We start from the raw sequence: 26,399 nt of genomic DNA, 5'->3' as shown, positions 1-26,399 counted from the left end.
GTAAATTCCAAGAAAAATTGATACGTCCAATAGGACATTCCATCAATTAGCTTTTTTGAAGAATTAGGAATGGAGTAGGTACCTGCACAACATAATAATTATAAGGTTCTTTTGCTTTTACAGTTTGTGGCTGGTCAGAGTGGTCAGTCATCTGACTGAAAATGTCAGTAACTCTTCGGTCATGAATAATTTAAAACACCTTATATGTTTAGGTAGCTCGTTTCCCGGCTATAGTCGGGCCCGGCTCCGGTCCCGGCCGCGGCGCGCGTCTCCCTTTACAAAATATTAACAATACGAGGACACGATAGCAAGAACTCGGCTCGCCACTACAGCTCTAGAGGTAATCACACGAGACGCAAGCCCCGCCCTATAATACAATACATACAACTGTTACTTTTCCCCTCACTAGCTCGGAAACACGTGTTTTGTCCTTTAATACCAACGGGTAAAAACGCATTTTATCCACTAGTGGGTAAAGTAATTTGACCTTGAATAAAGTCAAATTAACTGCTTTAAAATTGATAAAAGTAGGTGAATCTAGTAATAAAGATGATTTACCACCTGTGGAACTACTGGAAGCAGTGATAAACGCATTTTTTGCGTTGTAGTTTCCTCGCTATAGTGAGGGGAAAAGTTTTGTGTTAAACTCGGGTGCAAATGTATTTTACTTCTCGTGTGTTAAAAAACTCGCAAGTTCAGGATTCTATTTTCGAACCACTCGCTTCGCTCGTGGTTCAACTATAGAATCCTTTCACTTGCTCGTTTTTCAATTCCACACTCGGAGTTAAAATACAACTTTTAACAAATAACTATTATACTGCACGAGTCTCCAAACTTGTTGACCCGAGGGTCATATTGTAGGTAGGTAACATACATCAATCTAAGAGCCGAAACTTGGCTTAAGTGAAGCTTTGGGTTCTCTCTGATGGCGGCCATCGAGGCCATCGCTGCTTTAGAGACTCATGTTTAGTTATTTCAATTAGCGACCTCATTTATAAGTAGTACTGTTGTAGTTTGGCCAGCACGAATAATTACACTTGATATTGCCGTGTGTTTGTTTGACCAAAAATCAGAACATGGTGATATTCTGCGATACACTGCGACTAAACATTTTAATACTGTTACAATTAACTTATCACAGTTAGTACAAAGTAAAAATATCTTTATAATTAAGATTGTTTAAATTGCCTTTATCTTATGCTTTAATAAAATTAGATTACACAATAATCTAGCTTATACCATGACAATAATTATCAAATTGAAACAGCAAACAATTTACCGAAATGTGCTGACCAAACTATTAAACTACGTGCCATTACGGGTTTACAGGGCGCAGTGTGTAACGGACAGATTAATGCTACTTATACATGCGGTACTTACGTATAGTCGACCCTCTTTCATTTAGACTTATCTTTACCTATCTATGAGTATTACCTATTCTATTTATTATCTCAATTGGCCAATTTGATTCAACCATGTCAACAATAATTGTGCAGTTAGCAGCTAAGTTAGCTGACTAAAATTTAATGTTCTATTTATATCTATACACATTCTTACTGTATGTTTTATTTTGTTAAAAAGCTCTCATAGTTTGTGAAAACCGTAGCATGGTAATTTCTGCTGTTGCTTTTTATCGTTTGAATTTCAGGCACCACGGCTGACAGCTTTTTGTTTTTATAATAATGACTCTGTGAAGTATCTTATCTTAAGATATTCACACCCTAGGTTGTCGCACAGTGTAATACATTTTTTGAGATAGTTAATTTCTAAAGTAGCCAACTGAGAATATAATAATTAGGGGGTGTAGATTTGCACATCTAGATCGAGCATAATACACGCTCGTCACGATGCGAGTCGTCGGGCGCGGGCGGGGCGTCGCTGATATGTCACGTCACGTCACGCGCGCCGGCCGCGCGCGGCCCGGCCGCCGCGGTTCGCACACTCAATAAAGGGAAGACGCTCGTAGGTCACTATACTCACTATATACCTATTTGAAGAGCGGACAAAATCGTCGAAAGTACCCGGTACATTATGTATTCGCTAAAGGGACTTTCCATCTAAGAATGGTCTTTACGCTTCAACTACAATAATTAGGCAGGTTTTCAAATGGAATTACAACGAAACAAATGAAGCACGACCAAATTCTGAAACTATAGTAATCCGATCGATGCATACATATCGTAAAGCGGCATTTTACGCACGCGTCAAAAACTGTTCCCTACGGCGTCAACCGTGCCTCAGCGCGGGCGGCGGTGTGTCGCTAGCCGCCCGCGCGCTGCTCCGCGCCGCCGCAGACGGCCCGCGCCCGCCCCCGCGCCCGCGTGCGGTCGCGGCGCGAGCGAGATGAGATTTGGTTCCGTTCTCTTAACCTACAGAGTTTTCGCTTTATCTAGCAATTCGTTGATGAAATTCTGAAACAAAACAAATCATATGTAAAAAAACGAATACATTTTTTTACACTTTATCAAGAATATGGGACATGCGTTCGCATCGGCGGCCGGAGACAACTGAAGCGCGCGCAGGCGCCGCGCGCATATTTACGTTGCCGTTGGAGTGAGACGGAAGATCGGACGTGCCACTCTTACGGCCGAGAGTCGATGCAGACGGGTAATCCAAGAAACCAGTTTAGCCAACTACCCATTTGTATATTTACCATAAGAGCGAGATAGATGATATGCCATCGCGCTAGTATTCGCAAGTTCTCAATACTTAGGGTAAACTTAGATTAATCAAATTATGACTACCTATTTTGTTGTTTTTCTTTAATATGAAAATTGTATATATAGCGATAAGTTATTAAAATAAATGTTCATTATTCTACTGGTATCGGCGTTTGAATCATCTCCTGCCTAGGTCCCCATATTTGGTGACCCTCGACGCTCACAAGATGTCGGACACGGAGGAAAATCCAACACGGAAGGAGCAAGCTCCAGCACCGGAGCTGTCACAATCAAGCTACGATCTCGCCGGGATCTCCATTCAGTCCAAATTACTGCCGTTTTGGCGCGAAAATCCACGCTTATGGTTTGCGCAGTTCGAAGCAATCGTAGAACCGTTAAAAACCAGCGACGACCAGAAATTCAGATACGCGCTCGGCGTAATGCAAGCAGCCGATATTCAACAAGTCAGCGACATTATTCTTAAACCAAATATGACCGGCAAGTACAGCGCGCTCAAGACACGTCTTCTTTCTGTTTACGAAGAATCTGCATCCAGGCAATTCCAGAAGCTCATCAGCGGTCTCGAGCTAGGAGATCAGAAGCCGACACAGTTATTAAGAAGAATGCGAGAATTAGGCAAGAATATGGTACCAGACGACGGTTTGCGAGTCATATGGATGAATCAACTTCCAGTGCAAGTACGCACCGTTCTATCAGTCAACAATGAGTCATCACTGGATATCCTTGCCGCCATGGCCGACAAGATGCTAGAGCACACCGAACCAGTCACAGTTGCTGCAGTCACAAGAACCTCAGAAGCCCAAGCCCCACCAAGCAGTGACATCGCACTTTTCGAAAAGCTGTCTCAAAAGCTTGAGAATTTGACGCTCGAAATTGCAGCGCTACGTTCCAGCGGCCGGCAACGCTATCGCCGTCCCTTTCGCTCTCGCAGTCGTTCCCGTTCACGATCAAGACCGACGCACGAAATTACACGCAAGCCAGGTGATCCTGGATGGCTCTGCAGATACCACTTCAGATTTGGAGACAGGGCACGAAAATGTGAATCGCCGTGTAGCAAGAACCACAACACGTCGGAAAACTAATACCCACACCGACTTTGGCGGGCGTCGGTGTTCCTGCAGTTAGCAACCGCCTATGTGTCATCGATCGCAACTCTCGAGAACGTTACCTCGTAGACACTGGCGCAGAAATATCTGTACTGTCGTCGCACCATAAGAAGAACCAGATATCAAGCACCTACAAACTTTATGCTGCAAACAACACACCGATTAAGACCTATGGGGACAAGACGATCACTCTTAACCTCGGGCTGCGACGAGACTTGCGTTGGACATTCGTCATAGCAGACATCAAGACCTCAATCCTCGGAGCAGATTTCATCAGACACTACAAGTTACTCATCGACCTAGACCAGAAGAAGCTCATCGACAAGACCACTAAATTTCAAGTCGACGCCGTAGAAGTCTCAACCACTCAAGAAGCCGTTTACCTGATTAGCAGCGACCAAGAATTCTACGATATACTGAGAGAATATCCTGACGTACTTCGACCTATGTCGGTGAAGACACCTGCCAAGCACAATGTACAGCACTTCATCACGACGACCGGCCCCCCACTCTTCGCTAGGCCACGCCCTCTGCCGCCCGACAAATATGCAGCGGCGAAGGCTGAATTCGAACGCCTGATGGCAATGGGCATCTGTGAACCCTCAAACAGCCCCTGGGCGAGTCCACTGCACGTCGTCACGAAAAAGGATGGGACCCTACGAGTATGTGGGGATTATAGACGCCTCAACGCAGTAACGCAACCTGACCGTTATCCACTGTAACTAAACCTCCGCTCACCATACTTATTTACTTACTTGACTAACCATTAGTATAACTAACCCCCCTTTAAAAATACCCCGTAAATTTGGCCTTGTGATCGTCTAGCGTGAATAAGTAGAACCCTTCGATGTGAACCGCGATAACCTAGATCCTTTAATGAGTATCAGCTGTATTTTTGACTATATTTAAATTTTATTTATTTATATTTTAAAGAAGAATAAAGGTTATTGTAGCATAATAATATAGTGTTATAGAAGAGTATTTTATCAGATTTAGGCCTAGAAAGTTATGAGTGAGAAAATTAATGACGTGATGAAGAAATTTTAGAATAAAAGTTAGTGAGTGAAACATACATGAAATAAATATTAAAAAATATTTTAGAAAACATCGGCTACGCTCTATTAGTGGATTCGAGTTGCAGGACTGCCTTGCGTTGCCGTCTGAATCCCCTAACCTGATCAAACCACTTTATCAGGCATCCTAAGCAAGTAAGCCTGAAGAGCTATCTATCTACAAACTAACCCCTTTTTTATTTTGTTTCTTTTTCCCTAGCTAAACCCCCCTTTCCCCAATACTGCTAATAGACCATAACTTCTCGATTTTTCTAATGTTTTATCGAAACACCGAGCAGTTGCTAACTTTTATAAGAACTAAGTCTACTAACTTTTCTAAGCTTTTGACTTTCCATCAGTGGACGGCGCTCGCATGCCACTGGGCCCTATAACAAACCTATGCTTTTTATTCCAAAGAATAGTTTGTTTCCCTAACCAACTTGATAGAATTTACCTTGAAAAACCAGTTAGCAACACTAAGTGTCCTGCAGCCACACCGAAAAATCAGAAATTGCTACCACAATTATTAATTTCACTCAAATAAATTAAGTAATAAGAGATTTTATAAATTACCAGTTTTACCACATATTTTAAGATAGTAAACACCACATTTAAAGTCCATTTAAATCATATAAATAGTAGTAGTTAAATTATTTCTCCACAATACACGTTGACCAATTATAATTTAAGACCAATCATAACAGAACTCTACTTTCATAGAAATAGTGTGTGACTCTACCCTAATCCTATTGTTTTCCCTACTCTAACATATCTGAAACACAGACCCTCACTTACCATAGATCTTGTGTTCAGAATATGTACAAGTGTATCCCTACTAGAACTGTACAGTTCAGCCAGCGAAGCTGAGATAGGCAACCTATAGGCTTATGTTCTGATCCCCCCCTCTGCTCTTGCCCGCGGGCTAGGGTAGCAGAGAGTAGATCGCCCTATCCGTGTATATATCCAGTATTCTAGGACATACCAGTACCAGCCACATGGGAAACCCAGCTGCGATCAACTTTACTTAGATGTGGATCGATCACAACCGAAATCCCCAGCGACCAACGCCAGCATGGACCAGAGCACCGAGTAAATAAATATATATATATATAGGACCCCAGCCTCAAATACTGCCGACTTCAGTGAGCAAGGATTACTCCTAATGTCTTTCGTCAATCGTGAAAGTCCTCACTTCCATCTAACAGTTGGACTCTTTGAGACCGGTGAGAAAATACGCTTTTGTAAGTATAGAAAAGCGTCCAAGCCCTCCACTTGGAACAAAAAGACCCCTAAACGCCTCTTATTTGACACCGTAAGGGAAGAAGCGCCTAGCCGGACAACAGTCTGTCACAAACAATGATCTGGCTTATAACTTTCACAAAATAACCCCATAGAAAATTACTAAATTCAATTTTACTGACCAACTAAACAAACGAGTGAAGTTTCCTTTACGTACTATAATCTAAGCTTAGTTTTGCAAGAATTACTCCCTACAAAACCAAACACAGACTTATCTCCAAGCACCAGCCATACATCGACCCAGTCTTTGTATTGCTTGACGGCACTCATGAAACAAAGCACAGAAAACTTCACTATACACAACAATTTAAATGTAACACTACACTATAAATAGAACACTAAATTAACCCCACAACTGACAGTAAAGCAATTCCACCATAGGTCTAAGTTCAACTGTACGACGATATTGTCCCCGCACAATCAAACAGAGACACAATTTCAAAGTTTACAATCACTTAGAATAATTTCCAAGTAAAAACAAACAGAGAAACAATAGCAGAACAACTTCACTCACCAGCACAACACACGAAAGCCAGAGACACTGTTAGTCTTGTGGATATTGTAAGAATGACGCGCGTCGGCTCGCTCCGACCCTTTTATAGATTCTATCTCCGACTTCCGACTTCTGACTTCCGACTTCTGACATTCGACTTCCGACTTCTGACATCCGACTTCCGACTTCTGACATCCGACTTCCGACTTCTGACATCGGACTTCCGACAAGATGGCTACTCAATCGTGTGCTTTGTTTACTAAGTCTTATGCCCTATGCATTAGAGTTCACGATTAACACACGGATGTTTGCTTATCAACACGTGCCGAGTACACGTGTTTTAGAGAGAGACAGAGCTATTGATATTGATACCTATGTAGTCCAATAGTGGAGCGATTCGCAAATATTTTTACGTAAATATTATTTTGTGGAACATTCTTATTTATTTTGTAAGTAATTTCGCAATGAAATATTTTATCTGTTACTAAATGTTACATTGAATGATATATTCAGGAAGTATAATAATCAATATTAGTCATTATTACCTCTCTGACTCGTAATTGGAACCAAGACATAATATCGGAACGCTATGCAGTTGACAACTGTCAGTGTCAGTATTTCGTCCATGTGAATGTAGTTTGTTGATAAATATGTTTTTCCAACCTGTTTTGCACCAAATAATAGTGAATTTTATGAATGAAGACGTGACTAAACATGTGATAAACCATCAAAGATATTATTTGTTAAAATATTCAATGAAATCCCGAAGGAAATATGCACCAAAAAGTTGGTCAAGGATAAGTTGATTCACCGTAAGTTTTATATGTAATAACGAGTCATTTTCCTCGTCTTAGACGCTTGTTCTGTTACACCACTACCTCGAATTCAAGACTTTACGTATCAGCTGCACAATAAGAAGATTTTTTCGAAGCTTGATCTGAAGATGGCATACTTTTGGATACCTATGAACAAAGAAGACGCACAGAAAACCTCGATTATTACGCCGTTCGGTTTATTTAAATTTAACTCCATGACGTTTGGCCTTCGTAACTCAAGCCAAACTTTCCAACGATTCATGCACGACGTTCTACGAGGCATAGATGGCTGTTTCTGCTTCGTCGACGATCTTCTGCTGTCATCCTACAACGAAGAAGAGCACAAGACGCTGCTTCGCCAAGTCCTAGAGCGCCTTGACAAGTACGGCGTAACACTTAACGTCGATAAATGCGAGTTTGGGCGAAGAAAAATCAATTTCCTCGGCTATGAAGTTTCATCTGATGGCATCAGTCCCACTCAAGAGCGGATTCAAGCTATATCAAATTACCCGAAGCCGAAGACAGTCTGCGAGCTTAGAAGATTCCTAGGCATGTTGAATTTCTACCGCGACTGCCTACCACACCAAGCTGAACTTCAATCACAACTAAATAAGTACCTGCACAACTCCAAGAAAAATGACAAGACTCCTATCGAATGGAACCCCGAGACAGAAGAAGCTTTCATAAAATGCCGCCAAAGCATACTGAAAGCTACGACGCTATCTTATCCAGTTCACGGCGCTCCGCTGAGTATCATGACAGATGCATCAGACCACAGCCTGGGAGGAGTAGTTCAACAGAAAGTTGACAACGCATGGAAACCTCTGGCATTTTTCTCGAAGGCAATGAGTCCTACGCAACGCCGCTACAGTACCTACGATCGCGAGCTGTTGGCGATTTATACAGCCATCAAACACTTCAGACGACTTATAGAAGGCAATGACGTCATCGTCTACACGGACCACAGACCACTTACACATGCACTTACGCGGGCACCGAGCAACAGCGACACCCCGAGACGCGAGCGACAACTGCACTTTATAAGCCAATTTTGTTCGAGCATCCAGTATATTCCAGGCGATAAAAAAAACATCGCTGACGCCTTATCGAGAATCGAAGAAATACAATGTCCCACGGTCATCGATTATGAAAAGCTAGCCACCGACCAGCACGCTGATGAAGAGCTGAAAACATTGAAAACACGCGAAAATCTCAAGTTCATCGTAGTCGCACTTCCAGGCATCAGCCAACCAATCACATGTGAGAACTCAACCGACACGCCGCGTCCGTATTTACCTAGTACTTATCGTTATGCTGCATACAAAGCGCAACACGATATAAGTCACTCGGGTGTACGTACAACAAGGAAGCTCGTCACATCGAAATTTTTTTGGCCAGCAATGAACAGAGACGTCGCGCAATGGACTCGAGCTTGCATTGGGTGTCAACGAGCTAAGGTTCATCGACATGTCATTCCACCCATCGGCGAGTTCCCGCAATCACAACGTTTCGAGCATCTGCACATCGATATTGTGGGCCCGCTGAAAATATCGAATAGTTATCGATATTGCGTCACTATGATCGATCGCTGTACGAAGTGGCCTGAAGCAGTACCGGTACGCGACATAACAGCGGAAGTAGTGGCTAAAGTCTTGTACGAGCACTGGATTACAAGATTTGGATGTCCACTACGCATCACGACTGATCAGGGTCGCACCTTCGAGTCCAGCCTTTTCAACGCTCTCCTGAAGAAGTTTGGAACCACGAGAATACGCACGACAGCCTATCATCCGCAAGCAAATTCGCAAGTCGAGAGACTCCACCGCACTCTAAAAGCAGCTCTTATGGCAAGAGGACAAGGTTCAGATTGGTCTGAAGAGCTACCGACAGTATTATTTGGACTACGAGCCGCACTACGCAGCGACAATAACTTAAGTCCTGCCTTAATGACATACGGATCTTCACTACGCATGCCAGCTGATTTTTTCGTACCTACAAAGTCGAAAATTGAAGATGCAGAATTAGTACGCCGCCTGTCAGAAATAATGTCATCGCTTGTACCTGTAACTCGGACGCACGCCACGCAATTAAGACCCTTCGTGCACAAGGATTTGACATCGTGCACACACGTCTTCGTCCGTAATGACACCGTGCGACCGCCGCTCACACCACCTTACGATGGCCCATTCGAAGTTTTGAAACGCTATGACAAATATTTCAAGATACAAATGCCCCAACGAACCACAGTCGTCACCATCGAGCGTTTGAAGCCAGCCTACATCTATGATGAAGCCATCGCAAGCGCCAGCCAGCCTACGGTTTCGAGCCCGGACACGCAAACATACGTAACAAGATCGGGCAGAGTTACGAAACGGATTCGCTTCGCTTGAGAGGGAGTGCTATGGGACATGCGTTCGCATCGGCGGCCGGAGACAACTGAAGCGCGCGCAGGCGCCGCGCGCATATTTACGTTGCCGTTGGAGTGAGACGGAAGATCGGACGTGCCACTCTTACGGCCGAGAGTCGATGCAGACGGGTAATCCAAGAAACCAGTTTAGCCAACTACCCATTTGTATATTTACCATAAGAGCGAGATAGATGATATGCCATCGCGCTAGTATTCGCAAGTTCTCAATACTTAGGGTAAACTTAGATTAATCAAATTATGACTACCTATTTTGTTGTTTTTCTTTAATATGAAAATTGTATATATAGCGATAAGTTATTAAAATAAATGTTCATTATTCTACTGGTATCGGCGTTTGAATCATCTCCTGCCTAGGTCCCCATAAGAATATTAACACGGAGGACTATGGTACAGTATGACCACTCCCGCTCCCCGCTGAAAATGCCGCCCACCCTCTCGGTTACCTCACAGTTACCGCCTGTCAAAAACGCGAACAGTCGACCTGTCATATCTCACTCATACCAGCATGGCACGCGTTCACCTACGCGAGCTTAGAATGTGTGCTAGGAACGCGCCTCTTTCATATACATATTTGATCACCAGTGTCCGAGATGTGGTTCCGGTGAGGTAATGGTGATACTTACATGTACATCTTTTTGGGGCTTTTTGGCATCCGCTAATAACGTCTGTAACAAACAATTTTAGTGTTAATTTAAAATTGCCATTCGTCAGAAGTTTTTTTAGTTAGATAAGTACCTTACAAATACAATATTTGCCGAAAAATATTTACAAATTGACATCTGACTAATAAAGTTTGTAGGTGTGCTCATGGACCTAATATTATTACTCTATGGGTGTGCTGTGGTTTATTGATTTACTTATTTAAACATTAACATAAAAGTTTACAGTGTTACACCGAAGCACTTATTTAGTAGGTGTAGAGGTAGTTACATAAAATAAGTGCCGCATCAAGCTTTCAAACCGGCGCTCCAAATTTCCGATTTTAAAAGGATAATAGGTACAGGAATAAGAATACGGACTGTGCGCGTCGAGGGTCTGTCATCATGTGGCCCGAATTGGAAAAATAAACTTGCACGTTGACACATCACCAGGGGGAATACCGTCCCGATCCCCCCTGGTGATGTGTCAATGTGCAAGGCGATTTCCCATTTTAACCAAACTTCCCGAGACCGAAATCAATCGAAAAATATTCGTATTCGATATTTGAAATCTACCACATGATTAAATCGAGCCCTACTCCCGAGCAGAGGGTACGAGGATCGGAAGAAGAGAGTGACCTTGAGGTGCGCGCGGCGCAGGTCGTCGGAGTCCATGTCCAGCAGCTCGTCCACGTCCACCTCCACCTCCGCGCCCCCCGCCGCCGCCGCCGCCTCCTTCTGCAACACCACACCAGCCGTTAACCGAGGGATACTATACTACACGCGCGCTACCCGAGCTGCATAGGGTAGACGCAGTGGACGCACACAACACACGCCATCCAGGCCAGGTTTCAAAATCTTTTGAGTAGTTGAGATTACCCCGTTTCATATGTCATTATTAAGTGGCTAGCAAATATGAATTTGCCAGTCACTTTTCGGTGAGTAAAAACATCGTGGGAAACTGGACTGGACTAAGCTCAATAAAGCATAATCTTCCGTCTGGATTGGAATGTGAGATTGCAGTAGCTTTCGTAAAATCTAACTATTTGCCAAAAGCTCTCAAAACGGCGGAGCAGCGCCACCTGGTGCGAGCCGTGCTGGCCTCAGGGCGAGGAGGAGAAGGTGCTCTAATAGTTACCGGCACGTCGTACAGCTTCTGCAGCTCGTCGTGGAGCCGCTTGCGGAGCAGCGCCACCTGGTGCGAGCCGTGCTGGCCTCAGGGCGAGGAGGAGGTGCTCTAATAGTTACCGGCACGTCGTACAGCTTCTGCAGCTCGTCGTAGAGCCGCTTGCGGAGCAGTGCCACCTGGTGCGAGCCGTGCTGGCCTCAGGGCGAGGAGGAGGTGCTCTAATAGTTACCGGCACGTCGTACAGCTTCTGCAGCTCGTCGTAGAGCCGCTTGCGGAGCAGTGCCACCTGGTGCGAGCCGTGCTGGCCTCAGGGCGAGGAGGAGGTGCTCTAATAGTTACCGGCACGTCGTACAGCTTCTGCAGCTCGTCGTAGAGCCACATTTCGACGGCGAGCCGCTTGCGGATCAACGCCATCTGATGGGAGCCGTACTTGGCCGTCAGGAACTTCTCGCGTCGCTCCTTCACCTGCACACAGGCGATTTATTTATCATTAGACAAATGTATCGTCACAGGTTCAAGAATAATATCTGTCAGGGTTTTGCGAGTAGGTCCACCTATGTCCTTATTCTAAAATGAGGATTCCATTTGTCCAGTTCCATCTATGCCTTTTCGGTAAAAAGCATTTTTGTCTTCTATTACCTGTCTACTTACTGCTTTTGTCTAATTGGTTGTCAATAGTCAGATAAACGAGATTCTGTTTGTTTCGTGAAATGGCTAGGTCAGGTTTGAGCTATGGGTTTGAGAGTTTTTCATCCATAGATATGATTTTCATCTGAACAATTTGGGATATGAAATTCGTTTACGATTTTTAGGTGACTGATATTTCAGGTCATCGATCGCCATCAAAATTATCAAAAACATAGGTACCTATTTGAATTGGTTCAAAATTATCGTAGTAGTCATTCCGACAAATTAATAAAAAAACCCGTGCCCGTGTGGTGACGGGTTAAGAATTTCACCACCCCCTTTCTTCCCGTGGGTGTCGTAGAAGGCGACTGTGGGATATGGGTTAAATTGTGGCGTACGCGAGAGGCTGGCAACCTGTCACTGCAATGTCACAGTTTCGTTTTCTTTCAACCCCTTATTTGCCAAGAGTGGCATTGAAACCTAAGTAGTTTCATGTGCTCTGCCTACCCCTTCATGGGACACAGGCGTGATTGTATGTATGTATGTAATAAAAAAAGTGCAAATATCAGAAAGTATGAGGAAAAAACTGTTTTAGAATTAAGCAGCTACAACAGTTTTTGTACTACGATATTTAGGTATTAATGATCCATCGGTGTTATTTATTAGTTTCGTGTGGATTATGGCGAGTCCGGCGCTATCGATTCCAGTTAATAATGTGTGGCGTGTCACGGCCGCGGGCCGCGGGCGGGCCGCACACGAACGTTCTTCAATCGTCCTTCCTGCTGATCCTGCCGCTGCCCGATGTCCTTCAAAAAGGACACTAAAGGGCAAAAGTTATTTTAACAATGATTAAATCGTATTTCCGTATACCTCTCCCTTGTCGCTGAAGTTGACGTGGAGCCCGGCGCGCGCCGGGGAGCGCTCGGGCGGCGTGTGTGTGCGGTGTGTGTGTGTGTGTCTGTAACTCTGTAGGTAAGGACATGTATACCTCTCCCTTGTCGCTGAAGTTGACGTGGAGCCCGGCGCGCGCCGGGGAGCGCTCAGGCGGCGTGTGTGTGCGGTGTGTGTGTGTGTGTCTGTAACTCTGTAGGTAAGGACATGTATACCTCTCCTTGTCGCTGAAGTTGACGTGGAGCCCGGCGCGCGCCGGGGAGCGCTCGGGCGGCGGCGCGCGGCGGGCGGGCGCGGCCGCGACGCCGACGCCGGCCTCCATGCCGCACGGCGCGGGCGCGGCTCCCGTCCTCTGCAACACACGACACGACATCTTACACACACTAGCTCCAAAAAAGTAATCCGAGAAAGCGCTGCGTTCGTCAGCCTCATTTAGGGCGAGACTACACGTCTGCTGATGGTTTAGTCACAATTACAATGCCAGTTGTTGATGCAGCACACCAATCAAATTCATATACATAAATTAGCATATGAAACTGCTGAAGTTTCAGTGATATTGCACTGACGGGTTGCTAAGTAATGAAGCTCGCATGCAAGTTCAATTCTCTGTTCTGTTGTGTTGTGACTTGTAAGTGATAGTATAGCGAGTATAGATTCCTCGAATTGGGGAATCTGTAATCGCAGCCATAAACACTAGATGTGACCTCTACGCGTCTCTATGCCTAGTAATTTTGGACTGAAAGCTGTTCAAACTTGTATTAATTTCCCATCTGTGATGTATATTAGCAACGTATCATGAATGCAAGAGCGAGCAAACATGCGTTATCCACATGCGTGCAAGCAATTAAACGGATGAAGGGATTCACCTCCGTCGCCGTGTTGTGTTGCGCAACCGCGAATACCGCGATCCCATTAGCTTACGACTACTATTCCCAATTCCCCTCTCACCGACGCAGCACGCAGGAGAAACCACTATAATTTGCCTTCAGATTACTCGTTCTTATTGCGGAACACGTGTTCCTAGGTAAACACTGGACTATAGATGAGGCATCCTTTCAAACGAGCGTATTTTGTACGGAGATCATAGAGAAATGTGTCCTTTTGAAAAGACACTCCGCAGATGGGATCGATCGCGTTTTGTTTATGTTATGAACAACGGTGCGCGACACATTTTGTGATGTTTCTTTCTTTATGACTTTTATAAATACCGCGCGTTGCGTCCGCCGCGTCCAGATTTTAGAAATTTTCAGGTTGGTGGATAAGGTGGATTGATCAGCTTGTAGTGACTAATCATTCTGACAATGGGCAAACAACCCACTCATTTAATTCATAGCATATTTCGTAATTAATCATATCGTACCCGATTCAAAATGAACAGGGGAGTTACCAACTTACCATGACGTGCTAAAGCCGTTCAGTTTAGGTTGAGAGAGAGGGACGGAGCTATGTAACTGCTATAGCTGTGTCCCTTTCTCTCAACCTAAACTGAATGTCTTTAGTACGTCATGGTAACCCCCCAGAAGGCTTTATTAAGCTGCATAGGTTTTGAGGCAATTTCCCATCAATGTAATAAGCCGAACGATTACTATTCGGATATTCTACGAAGTTAAATAGAAACCAATGAGCTTATAGTTGAACCGACAGGACTCTGTAATACCGGCCTCATCATAAGTAGTCATCAAGTCATCATAGAATATTGTATCCATGGAATCGGTAGATATTCCGCACCTCGTTAGGAACCGCAGTCCTAACACAAACAGCTATATTTACGCCTGACGATGACGTCACACAGATTCTCAGTAAACTGATATTCGGCTGCCTGAATAATAATGAACAAATTTTATAACAGAAAATCACGGGATTCTTTTACAGACGTGACGCACCGTGACAAGGTGAAGCGTAAGTTGCTGTTACCAGTTTCATATTTCCGGTTATTAAACAGTAGTTTATATCAGCATTGGGGCCTGAAATATGAATACCATCCATTTCCTAAGCCACACAGTACAGTATCTATCCTATAATTATCGATAGGTACCATATCAGTTGAGATTAGTTGAGGAATGCGCTAAGCTCGTTAAAGATTATAATATAGTAGTGCGTAGATAAGATATCGGAAAGTGAACCAAATCTACATAGTTAGAAGCTGAGGAGGCAGCCGGGCCGCCAGGAAGAAGATAAGATAATGAACATAATGTAGATGACTAGATGATACTATTCTTCGGCAGCTTAACGGATTTAAAGAAACAAGGCATAACCTAACCCTAATATTGAATTTCTGCCATAAGTCATCATTTTCTAATAATATCAGAACTATCAGAAGTACCATCATCATCACATCAGACATCACACGATTGTCGAAAAAATAATCTGAGAGAACTTTTGATTTCAAATCTCTGCGACAAAATTACATAAGATACAGTAACAGGCAGGAGTTGCGACCCTACGTTATTCCCACGGAATTCTAACACATACCTAATAAATAAACTGCCCCTGAATGTAACTTAATGTACGTATGAAAAGATATGTGTAACGAAACGGGCATTATGATTAGGCAATGAATTAGCTTTGAAGTCAGAAATAAGCCTGATCTCACGTCACGTCCCAGTGCTAATGAACATTATGTGCTCGCAGAATCGTTTGCGCTCGTCACACTGCCGGTTTGTTCCGGTCGCGCTCGCTGTGTAGTGCACGTCTCAACGACTTCAACCGTGCAGCTCGCAGCTCGCGAGAAACAAAGGAAGGGGCGTTTGAAAGCGGCCAGAGGTGAAGTGTTTGGCTGGGAGCCGGGACCGGGACAAAAGCTCCTGTGTCCCGCCGCAGACGTTGAAAGCTATTTCTAAACACCTCTACTGGTCTGTAAGGCCGGAACTCAAAAGATCGAGATTGGCTCGAAATCATACGAACCGGGAGATCAGACTTGTTGGTCCACACTCCACAGTTGACTAGTGATTGTCCCTTTGCTCCGTAGACTTTCTGTTTCGTCGAGCGCTAAGACAAGTATAAATGCCGTCTGAAATATTCCGGACTTTCTCCTTGTTGTTAAGCATTCTTTGGTAACTTTTTCATTAACGAAAATCGTTTCCCGAGGCCTCTATTTAAAAAAACCGGCCAAGTGCGAGTCGGGCTCGCGCACAAAGGGTTCCGTAGCAGCAAATATAATAAACTTATTATGTCAATTTATACACCTGCCAAAATTACAGTTAAATCAACCTATCTCAAAAACTATAAGAGATACTTTGATCAAACCAAAAATCGTTGAAAGAGTTAATTAGCATGCATCACCTCTATTTTTTTTAGAATTTTATACCCCGTAGTTATAAAAACAGAGGGGGGGGGGACATACTTTTTACGACTTTGAGAGCTGATATCTCAAAAACCGTTCACTTTAAGAAAAATGTTTTTTAGAAAACTTTATATCATTTTAAAAGACCTTTCCATTGATACCCCACACGGGTATGTACATCGAAAAAAAAATTTTCATCCCTCAGTTACATGTATGGGGGCCCCACCCCCAATTCTTTTTTTTACTATTTAGTGTCATAATTTTGTAGCGGTTCATACAACACATATTCCCATCAAATTTCATCACTGTAGTACTTATAGTTTCCGAGTAAATCGGCTGTGACAGACGGACAGACGGACAGACGGACAGACGGACATGACGAAACTATAAGGGTTCCGTTTTTGCCATTTTGGCTACGGAACCCTAAAAAGAGCCCGGAACAGCACTCCCTGACCTCCCTGTCCTTGACCTATTAGGCCAATGGATAAGTATGCTGAGGACTCGACTTAGTTCTACTTCTTCCTATTTAGTCAAACAGGCAATGTAGCTGCAAGGCTATTCCTGTTATGTACGTTGAGTTGAGTCGTCCACGTCGCAGGCCTCAGACAAAGAAGCCTTGTGAATCACGAGCAGGCATGGCTCATATATCTCGAGCTCTCTAAACAGAGGAACGTTTTTTATGTTTGTTTCGTAATGAAAGAAACGTAAAGTTGTAATGCGTTTGTTATTATGAGTAAAAGGGGTATGTTTCGGAACATTATGTGGGTTTTTGGGGATCGACATAAATACATTAAAGACATACATATTATGATATTACACATGCCTATTTTAAGACACATATGTTGTCTGTCTTGAGGAAAAGTTCAGAGTTACACATTTAGAAGACCTAGCTTTTTTTTTTTTTAATACCACGTCGGTGGCAAACAGGTATACCGCCCGCCTGATGCTTGAGCTTTACTTGGAAAACATACAGACACCAAAATAGCTAGATCGATTTTTCGCCCCTGAAATGAAAAAGAGTAACGTTCATCGAAAGAGTTTCAATAAAAAAATTAAGCTTAGCAGCCCCTAATTTTGTTAATGTTGTCTAAAAAAGAAACGTGAACCCAAACCTTTCTAGCCATGCCTAAACATAACGTATTTGAAATGCGGACGTATCACCGAACAAAACCCTCCGTGATTCATGGGCCCTGTAAAGGCATCTCGTCTCGTATGACTCGTATGAGCACGGCGCCGGCGCCGGCGGTGCACGGTGAAAGAAAAGAAACGGCTGCGGCAGTAATCGTACCTATTGTTTTCTTACAGTACGACTGCTACGCTGTGATACGCCGCTACTAGAGAGGAGACTTTTGTGATGTTATGATTATGACACATCGTTATCATTATAATTATGTACAATTGGTTTAGGTAAGCACTTAAACACATAAACTTCAAGTTCATTAATTGTATAATGACTATACGCAGTTTTACGTTAGGTACTCACGTCACGCGGTAATTAAAAAATAGATTTTTCTATTAATTAGGAAACAAACGACGTTTGCTGTTTCCGTAACTTCGTTAGGAATGGAAGAAAACCCAAAATACCTACTATCTTTCTTATCTACATTAAGGTGTCATATTTAATAATAGATATCATTGCATTTCTATTCTATTCATTTATAACACCTTGAAAACAACTTCAGTGAACTATTCAGATAAAACTGACAACACAAAGTAGCAAAAATGACGAGGACTGAGTATAAGTGTGAGCACTTATTCGTAACACACACGTGGTGAAAAGTATTCACTAATATGTGTGAAAAGCACTCGTTTGGGTCGGCGGTGGCCTGTCATTTGTGCTATCTGTATAATTATCTTATCTTATCGACAGCTGGGCAATCAGCGCATGATGTGACACCGACGAAGGTCGGCAGTCGGCACCGTCACGTCACGTCATACCACTCCAACACAATCTGGCACAGCGAAATTGTCAGTAAAAGTAGGTATGTACCTAGTACCTAGGGCTAATTAAAAAAACCGGTCAAGTGCGAGTCGGACTCGCTCACCGAGGGTTCCGTACAAACTTTCTTTCAAACTACCTAGTTTAAATAATAAAAATAAATATTATAGGACATTATTGCACAGATTGACTGAGCCCCACGGTAATAATCTCATGTTTCTCATATAGTCCTGTATAGGGAACGGTATTTTTTTTACACTTTCCTTGAAAATTCTTTTTTTTTCAACACACAACACAACAAAAAAAATATAAAAAATAGTTTATTTACGTTAAATTTGAGCTCTTTCTAACGATACCCCACTTGACCTAGTAATTTGAAATTTACAGTTTGCCCCCCTTTCATTTTGGCCATTTTATACAATTAAAATTAATAAATAAAAAAAAAACTTTCTACTTATAGAGGTTTACAATGTTCACAACTATTCAAAATTTCAAGTTAATTGCTATTAAGTTAGTAGTTAGTAGTTCTCGAGATATTTAGTAATGTGACAGACGGGACAGAGTCGCACCATAAGGGTTCCTGTTGTACCTTTTCGCTACGGAACCCTAAAAAGAAATGTTTAGGAGGTCCATATTTCCAAGACAATTTGAAAGCTTTTTATTGACAACTTTCAGTGTTTGTGTGTGTGTTTCAGTGTTTCAGTGTAAGTATAGGTATTTATTTAGATAGATAAGGACCACTGAACTGACCAGCCCTAAAGATCCTAAATACCTGGGATTCCGGAATCGTAGAGGCACCAACGGCCAAAAAAAGGACAACTGAGCATTGGATAAAAAAACATTCAGTCGAATTGAGAACCTCCTCCTTTTTTGAAGTCGGTTAATAAGACTCAGAACAAAGAATGAGTTAGACCATGCTGCGTGGCATTGCACGTCTGGCCTGGGCACTGGGTCTAACTCTAATACAATAGTACATTGTGCAACAAGGGGAGGAAGTTGAATATTACTAACGAGAGTAAGTTAAATCGCGACGGCTTGCCGGAGCGATTTAAAGACTCGAGTTAGTAATATTCATACTCCCCGAGTTACACACAATGTTTTTCATCACACTCGCAATGTAAAAAATATGTAAATAGATGTAAAAAAGTTAAGTACGGCACAAGAAATTTCATTATTCCCTTGGGAGAACGATTTTTCTATAACTCACGCTCCACCTGCGTGCAATAGTACATTTAAAGTGCGGGTGTGATGAAAATCAATTTATACAATAGTGACTCTTCAGACTCTGGACTTGATTGGCTCTTACTTCATAGTCTTAGTCTCACGACTAAGAGATGGATTTTCCGTAGGTGGATCGCGAGCTAATATTCCGTTAATTTAGTGAGCTCTGAAACTACTATGGAATATGAACGTGAGCGGTGAGCTACATTTAGTTCCCTTTTTAACCGACTTCAAAAAAGGAGGAGGTTCTCAATTCGACTGAATGTTTTTTTTTTTTTTGTATGTATGTTACTCGATATCTCCGAGAATCGTGGATCGATTTTCAAAATTTTTTTTTGATCAAACGGGTATAACCCCGAGATGGTCCCATTGGGACCAAGTCAGGGTCTGATGATGGGATCTTGGAGAAATCGAGGGAACTCTTCAAATGTTATAGGCACATGTAAGGTTTTTAGTGTATTTTTCAAAGGTACACCAGTATTTACGCCTGACGGTAGTAATTTTATGTGGCTGAGCTGATGATGGACATACAATCCTCGTAGGTATGATTACTCTAATAGTTGTTCGTTGCCGACTGATTCATAAGTGTGGTTTGGATGAAAGCAAACGGATCGGACATGGATGGGTGACCGCCGTGTCGCAACTCGGATGCTCGCTTCCCTACCTCCACCGACACCGACACGACACCGGACCTTGACTGCCCAATCTATCCTTCCACCGACCTGTCCCTAATACAACCATCCGACGTATTACTGCCCATTACTCGGATCAAACTTACGATTAGAGATTAGGAAACTCGATACGGAAATTAGATGTTTAGCAAAACCCTTATTGGGTTAACGATATCTCATTACCGACGTAGGCAACGTAGGCACCTTGTTCTAATTAGATAAGCCATAATCTGATTAATCACCGTGAAATAAATAACCAAAAACGCGCCGTGGGACCACCGCGGAGCCCGCAGAGAGCGCGACCGTGTTTCTAATCCCTCACAAAGGCGGTAGGTGCAGTGCTTTAAGGCCCTAGACTCCCTAGAGTGTGCCTCAACCGGCCTCAACGAGTTACAAATGTTATAATAATACATAAGATGCACTACCGTTTAGTTGATCCGGCTATAATGCTTTACGATGCAAAGGAACAAAATAAAGCACACCTGATTGTTTACAGTGAGTCCACTCCACAAATAGAAAGAAACAAATAATGATGTTCGCAAGTTCGTTGATTAGAAGCACCGTTATTCGGTATTCAAATGAGCAGAGCTAGGAGGAGAACGTTCCGCGCCGCTCATCTCCTGATCCGTACCTCGGAGTCCGCGGTCAGTGCCCCCGGCGCGCCGCAGCCGCCGCCGGCCAGCGCTCGCGAGTCCACCGGCGAGAACAAGCCACACTCACAAGGAACGAACCACACGCGCCTTTATTTATGTTTACTGGAAGGTATTGGTGATCGCTGAACACAACACATGGGCTGATAGCACAACGCATGCGGTCCGTGGCTCGCGCGGGTGTCGACTGCGGCGCGACGGGGCAAGATGGCGCCGGCGGGGTGCAGGGCGCGGAGGGGCGGCGGGGCAGGGCGCTCAGCTGACGCGGGGGCGGTTCCTCGAGGAGCTCGCGGTAGCCCCCACGACCGCGTATCTTATCGCCGCGTGCGGCATCGACAGCGGCACTTCAATCAATCCATTAAAATAAATAAAAGTTTTGCGATTCGGAAGATAATGCTCTTGCCTCTTGGAAATTTACAAAATTAAATTTATATACTTCTAAATTCTATAGCAACTCTTTTACCTTCCGGGCTGTACGGTTGTGGAATTCCAATTTTTAAAAATCAGCTTAAATTATACTATCTATCTCTATCTTAAGTTGCCATTTTTTGTATTGTATTTATGTATGTATGTATGTATTTATGTATGTATTATGTGTATGTAAGGTATATTTATTGATGTATTCGGTATATATGTATGTGTGTTTGTGTTGGTTTTCTCTATATTTTTTGTTCTTGCACTGCCTGTTAACTTTTGTTAACGCACGCACGCACGCACGCACGCACGCACGCACGCACGCACGCACGCACGCACGCACGGACGCACGGACGCACGCACGCACGCACGCACGCACGCACGCACGCACGCACGCACGCACGCACGCACACACACACACACACACACACACACACACACACACACACACACACACACACACACACACACACCTCATGGCGACATCGCAGACATCACGCAAAAGTACAGTCAGCAATATGTATGTTATGGACCAAGTGATTAATAAGATATCGTCACTACTTTGAAAAAATCTCGTATCTCATGCTTCTTTCCATACACACTTACTACAATTTTCTTTTCATTGACAGACGAAGATACAAGTTTTTTTCAAAGTAGTGACGATATCTTGCATTCATTAATATCACCAATATCATAACATAATAAACTTTGGAAAAGTAGATCAGTTTATTAAGTAAGTAAAGTAGAAAAAACTTACTTTACATCTTTACATAATAAACTTTGGAAAAGCAGATCAGTTTATTAATTAATTTACATATTAATAATAAGTTAATAACATTTTATTCCCACAGTCAAGAATAACTACTTAAGTGCGAAAATGAAACCCAAACTTTGATTGCGACTTTGCTAGCGCAATGCCCGTGGTCTCGGGTCGAATCGGCCGGCCCCTGTCGACGGGACGCTGGGCGGCCGGCCGCGCGGCCGCGGCCGTTGCGACCGCGCAGCGTTCATTTTTGTTTCATCAAACATGTAGAAAAGTAAATAAGCTAAACTAACCTCAGGATCTATTTTGATTTAGCATAGATCTCTAAGTTATTGTAAACGTATTTTTGTAATAAACTGAAATAAAAGCTACTTATGTATTTTTCTGCGATCTAACTGATATGCCGTAATCGGGGAAGGAATTAAGTGAAAATATTTGGGGCCTTTTAGAATTATTTTTAGGGTACCTACTAGAGGTGTGCGCCGGTGGCTAAATCGTCGGCGGCGGCGTCCGGGCCAAAAATGGCCGGCGGCGTCGGCGTAATCGGCGTGATCGGCGTAATAATTAAAAACATGTAATATTTAAAAAAAAACGGCATTTCTATAACCGGCGTTACAAAGTACATAAATAAACTTTTTATCATGAGTCCTGTGACACAATTTCATGTTCTAATGAAGATTTTAGCAATATTAATAGCAAATTATTTCGTTTTTGACTCGAAATTTGTCACTAACTTGATATGAACCGCCGCCGCCTCCGGGCATTCCCAGTGCCCATCGCGTCGGTAAACTGCTTATAGCCACTGTGTGTAGAACTATATTTTGGAATGGGACGCGATGGTTTTTTGCGTCCTAGTTACTCATAGAGGTATACTACCCAGGTTGGCTTCACTTTGCGTGATCTTAATTTCGTTGCTGATCTGGTTTTGCAGGAATTGAAGCTTTTCATTATAATTATTACTTTCCTTTATTTATTTTCATTATTATTATTAAATTACAACCTTCATTTAATCGTAGGTATCTTGTTTTTTATGTAGCCTAATATGTGGCCCACTGCTGGGCAAAGGCCTGTCCTTTTTATCGCCACTCATTACAGTTTGCTGTCCGCTCCCGCCAGTCATTATAAAAATGCGTCGAGGTCGTCCTTTTATCTCTTTTTTGGTCTTTCCCGGCTTGGCTGCGGTAGCACGGTAACCATTCGTTGCTACTTTGGACTACCGATCCGGGTATCTATCTATCGCATTAACATATGGAAAATTAATCAGTGCTGACATTGCTGCACGACGCAAAAAACAAAACCAGTTTTCTGGATCAACTATCTGCAACCAACCCAAATTTGTATGCCGAGAGCTATATGCTGGACATTCGTTTCCACCATAGTTGTGTGTAAACCTCTTTTTTTTTCTCGACACTCATCAATTGACTGCGCACAATGGAATTCCTGTGGTTGTGCTGACGATGTGTGTTCCTCGGGTTCCTCCGATTATTATTGGGGGGTATTGTGGGCCTTTCCGCGTCACGCCGACCAGCAGTGATCTATTGTGACGGCTCTTTGTGATTAAAAAACCTTACTCATGCATGTTGAATCCAGGAAGTTCCAGATTTTTTCGACTGTAAGGTCTTGTACCTCATAGGATTGCAGTGCTCCACCGATGCTAAGACCTCTTTACCAGCTTCCAACTAAAGGTCCTCATAAAGAAAGTGTACCTTGCAGATTCATGGTAATTTAGAAAATGAATTATTTAATGGAAGCCAACAATGATAAAAAAATATTTTGAGCTATCAACGGATAATTATTAGGGTTATCAGTGTTTTTTCCTATCCCGTGTTCATTTACGTGTGTTATATTTAACTCACTGTTTATATCAAAGTATACGTATGATTTTTATATAAGAAACACCTCCTAAGTCCCCGCGTACTCGTACAAGTAGGTAAAAATTAAATTCGAGTTTTAAACTCTTATATGAAAGAAAGTTCCAAAATCAAAATTGAAAAAAAATGGCCTGGGACTTACGAGGTTCCATTCAAGGTCAGGCCAAATTCACGCCGGAAACACGCCGCCACCGCCGATTTTTGGCAAAAGCCGTTGCTGATCAATTTTTAATCGGCACACACCTCTACAGGATGAATAACATAGAACAAGCCAAAAATTAGGAATTATTTTCACGTCAATCACACGCCGATTTCACGCCGGTGAAATGATCGGCGGCGTCGGCGTGGCAAAAATGACCGGCGGCGTAAGCCACGCCGGTCGGCGCACACCTCTAGTACCTACGTTTTATGAGAATCGTGGGTATTAGACACATAATCGACAGGTGTATTCACCGAAGGGTCCCTAGTGCCGGTCCAGACGACGGCGCGATATCCGGGCGGGTTCAGCGACCGTCTGCGGCTCCCGGGCGCGGGCGTCGACCGCCGTCCCGGGAGCCGGGACCACCCGGTGTCTGCAGCCGCAGCCACACGCGGCTCGGAACTATAGGTAGCTCGATAGCCGCCTGGAGCTCCCGGCGACGAACGGCGTCCCGGGACAGACCACCCGGCTCCCGCCTGTAGCCCATGCCACCCGCGGCTTGTAACTACCTGTAGGTATTAGCACAGCACGATAGGCGTCTAGAGCTCAAAGCGTCGACCACCTGGCAGGCAATCATAGTCGCGCGATAAACGATAAAATCGTTTTCCCCTCACTAGCTCGGAAACACGTGTTTTGTCCTTTAATACCAGCGGGTAAAAACGCATTTTATCCACTAGTGGGTAAAGTAATTTGACCTTGAATAAAGTCAAATTAACTGCTTTAAAATTGATAAAAGTAGGTGAATCTAGTAATAAAGATGATTTACCACCTGTGGAACTACTGAAAGCAGTGATAAACGCATTTTTTGCGTTGTAGTTTCCTCGCTATAGTGAGGGGAAAAGTTTTGTGTTACACTCGGGTGCAAATGTATTTTAGCTTCCGGCGGCGTCTACCGGCGGCGACACCGCGGCGTCTTTACTTTACAATACCGGGGTCCCAGGGTCGTCTTGGCTTTAGCCATCCAGTCAGCCCATCACAGTCGGCTTGAAGCTGGCGTTTTGGACTTAATAGGGTAGTTTAGTGTTAAAGAAATATATAATTATGTATGTATCTAGGTAGGGTAGGGACCCTTAACAAATAATTATGTTGTTAATTAATATAATAATTACGTGCTGAAATAAAAGTATGTAAGTATAAGTACCTACTCTAACTACATGGCTGTTTCTGAATATGTGTAGGTAGTGCAACTAGTGCAAGTATAAGTATTTAATTATTTATACAAGTAACTAAAATGAACCTATCTTTAACCGAAACGAAATCTGGTGATAATGTGACAACACGCAATCGTCATAGCCTACCTTTTCCCATTGAGCTGGAGCTGAATGCTGGTCGTCAATCACCTCGCTTTACTGTTATTGCGAGTTGTGACGCGACCCGCGGCGACCCCGTTAGGGCTCGTGGGCCTCGGAGCGGAGGCCCAGGCTTTCTCGAGCCTATCACTATATATTTACGTCCACCTTTATGCCTACTCGTCATGGATCATTCAACACATATGTACATATAATAGTAGGTGCACAGTAGGTGTGACCAAAAGTGTTGCCTCAGATACCAATTTTATGAAGTAGGTAAACGGTTTTTAAAAGTAGATAGGTCATTACACTCATCATTCCCATTTACAACACCATTAAATATCGTACAGGAAATATAGGCTCTTATTGTCAACTAAATGAAACTACCTGATGAAACCCATTTTCGAACAAAAGACCATGTTATGTAAAAAGTTGACACTTGCAAAATATATATAGATACTTACATGTCATCATCCGAATATTTTTTTGTGAAATGATTAGATTAAAGCGAGACGATATCACGTGCAGAGGTGATAAAGTTGCTGCTGATTTTTTCGAGCCTTCAGACAAGAAGTTGGGTTGGGCCGGGCCGGCTGCTTCCTAGAAACCTACCTTCACGCCTCTCCTACTGCCACACTCGGTATAACTTAACAGGTGTAAGAGACGGCGCTGGCAGCGGGCCGGGTCGCAGTCGCAGGCCCTCGGCGGCGGCGGGAGCTCGAGACTCGGAGGGTACTCACGTTGCTCCTGAACTTGAAAAACAGCGACATGGGCTCGGGCGCGGGCGGGCCGTCGGGTCGGGCCGGCGTCGCGCCGACACTGCCGCCGCGCCTCCGCGCCGCGCCGCGCCGCGCACGCGCGGTATCGACCCGCGCCCTCACTCAGTCTCCGCCGTTCCGGGAAACGCTCCGCACCTGAAAACATAGCTAGATGATAGTTC

The 26,399-nt window shown here is 43.6% G+C and overlaps 1 protein-coding gene across 2 annotated transcripts; it reads right to left on the bottom strand.

Moving 5' to 3' along the window:
* Positions 1-694: 694 nt before the first annotated feature.
* Positions 695-26,383, bottom strand: LOC125232877 (protein phosphatase 1 regulatory subunit 14B). Of its 2 annotated transcripts, XM_048138729.1 has the most exons (6): positions 26,200-26,383; positions 13,375-13,511; positions 11,981-12,106; positions 11,152-11,250; positions 10,498-10,539; positions 695-2,411 (listed from the first exon to the last, which is right to left on the bottom strand). In XM_048138729.1, the coding sequence occupies exons 1-6, from the start codon at positions 26,381-26,383 to the stop codon at positions 2,370-2,372; spliced, it is 630 nt and encodes a 209-aa protein (XP_047994686.1). In that variant the 3' UTR covers positions 695-2,369. The 2 variants fall into 2 exon arrangements, with proteins under 2 accessions (XP_047994686.1, XP_047994763.1); XM_048138806.1 differs by lacking the exon at positions 11,152-11,250.
* Positions 26,384-26,399: the final 16 nt, after the last annotated feature.

Source organism: Leguminivora glycinivorella, chromosome 1 (genome assembly GCF_023078275.1).
Source record: "Leguminivora glycinivorella isolate SPB_JAAS2020 chromosome 1, LegGlyc_1.1, whole genome shotgun sequence".
Classification (NCBI taxonomy): Eukaryota; Metazoa; Arthropoda; class Insecta; order Lepidoptera; family Tortricidae; genus Leguminivora; species Leguminivora glycinivorella.
This window is presented reverse-complemented; position numbering and strand designations above follow the sequence as displayed.

What these genes read in the sequence shown, in the direction of transcription:
- LOC125232877 (XM_048138729.1), bottom strand. Translation starts at nt 26,383, where the DNA reads ATGTTTTCAGGTGCGGAGCGTTTCCCGGAACGGCGGAGACTGAGTGAG. An exon ending in TTTTCAAGTTCAGGAGCAAC is followed by an intron (nt 13,512 to 26,199) that starts GTGAGTACCCTC and finishes CGTGTGTTGCAG; the next exon opens with AGGACGGGAGCCGCGCCCGC. An exon ending in AGCCCCAAAAAGATGTACAT is followed by an intron (nt 2,412 to 10,497) that starts GTAAGTATCACC and finishes GTTTTGTTTCAG; the next exon opens with AATTTCATCAACGAATTGCT.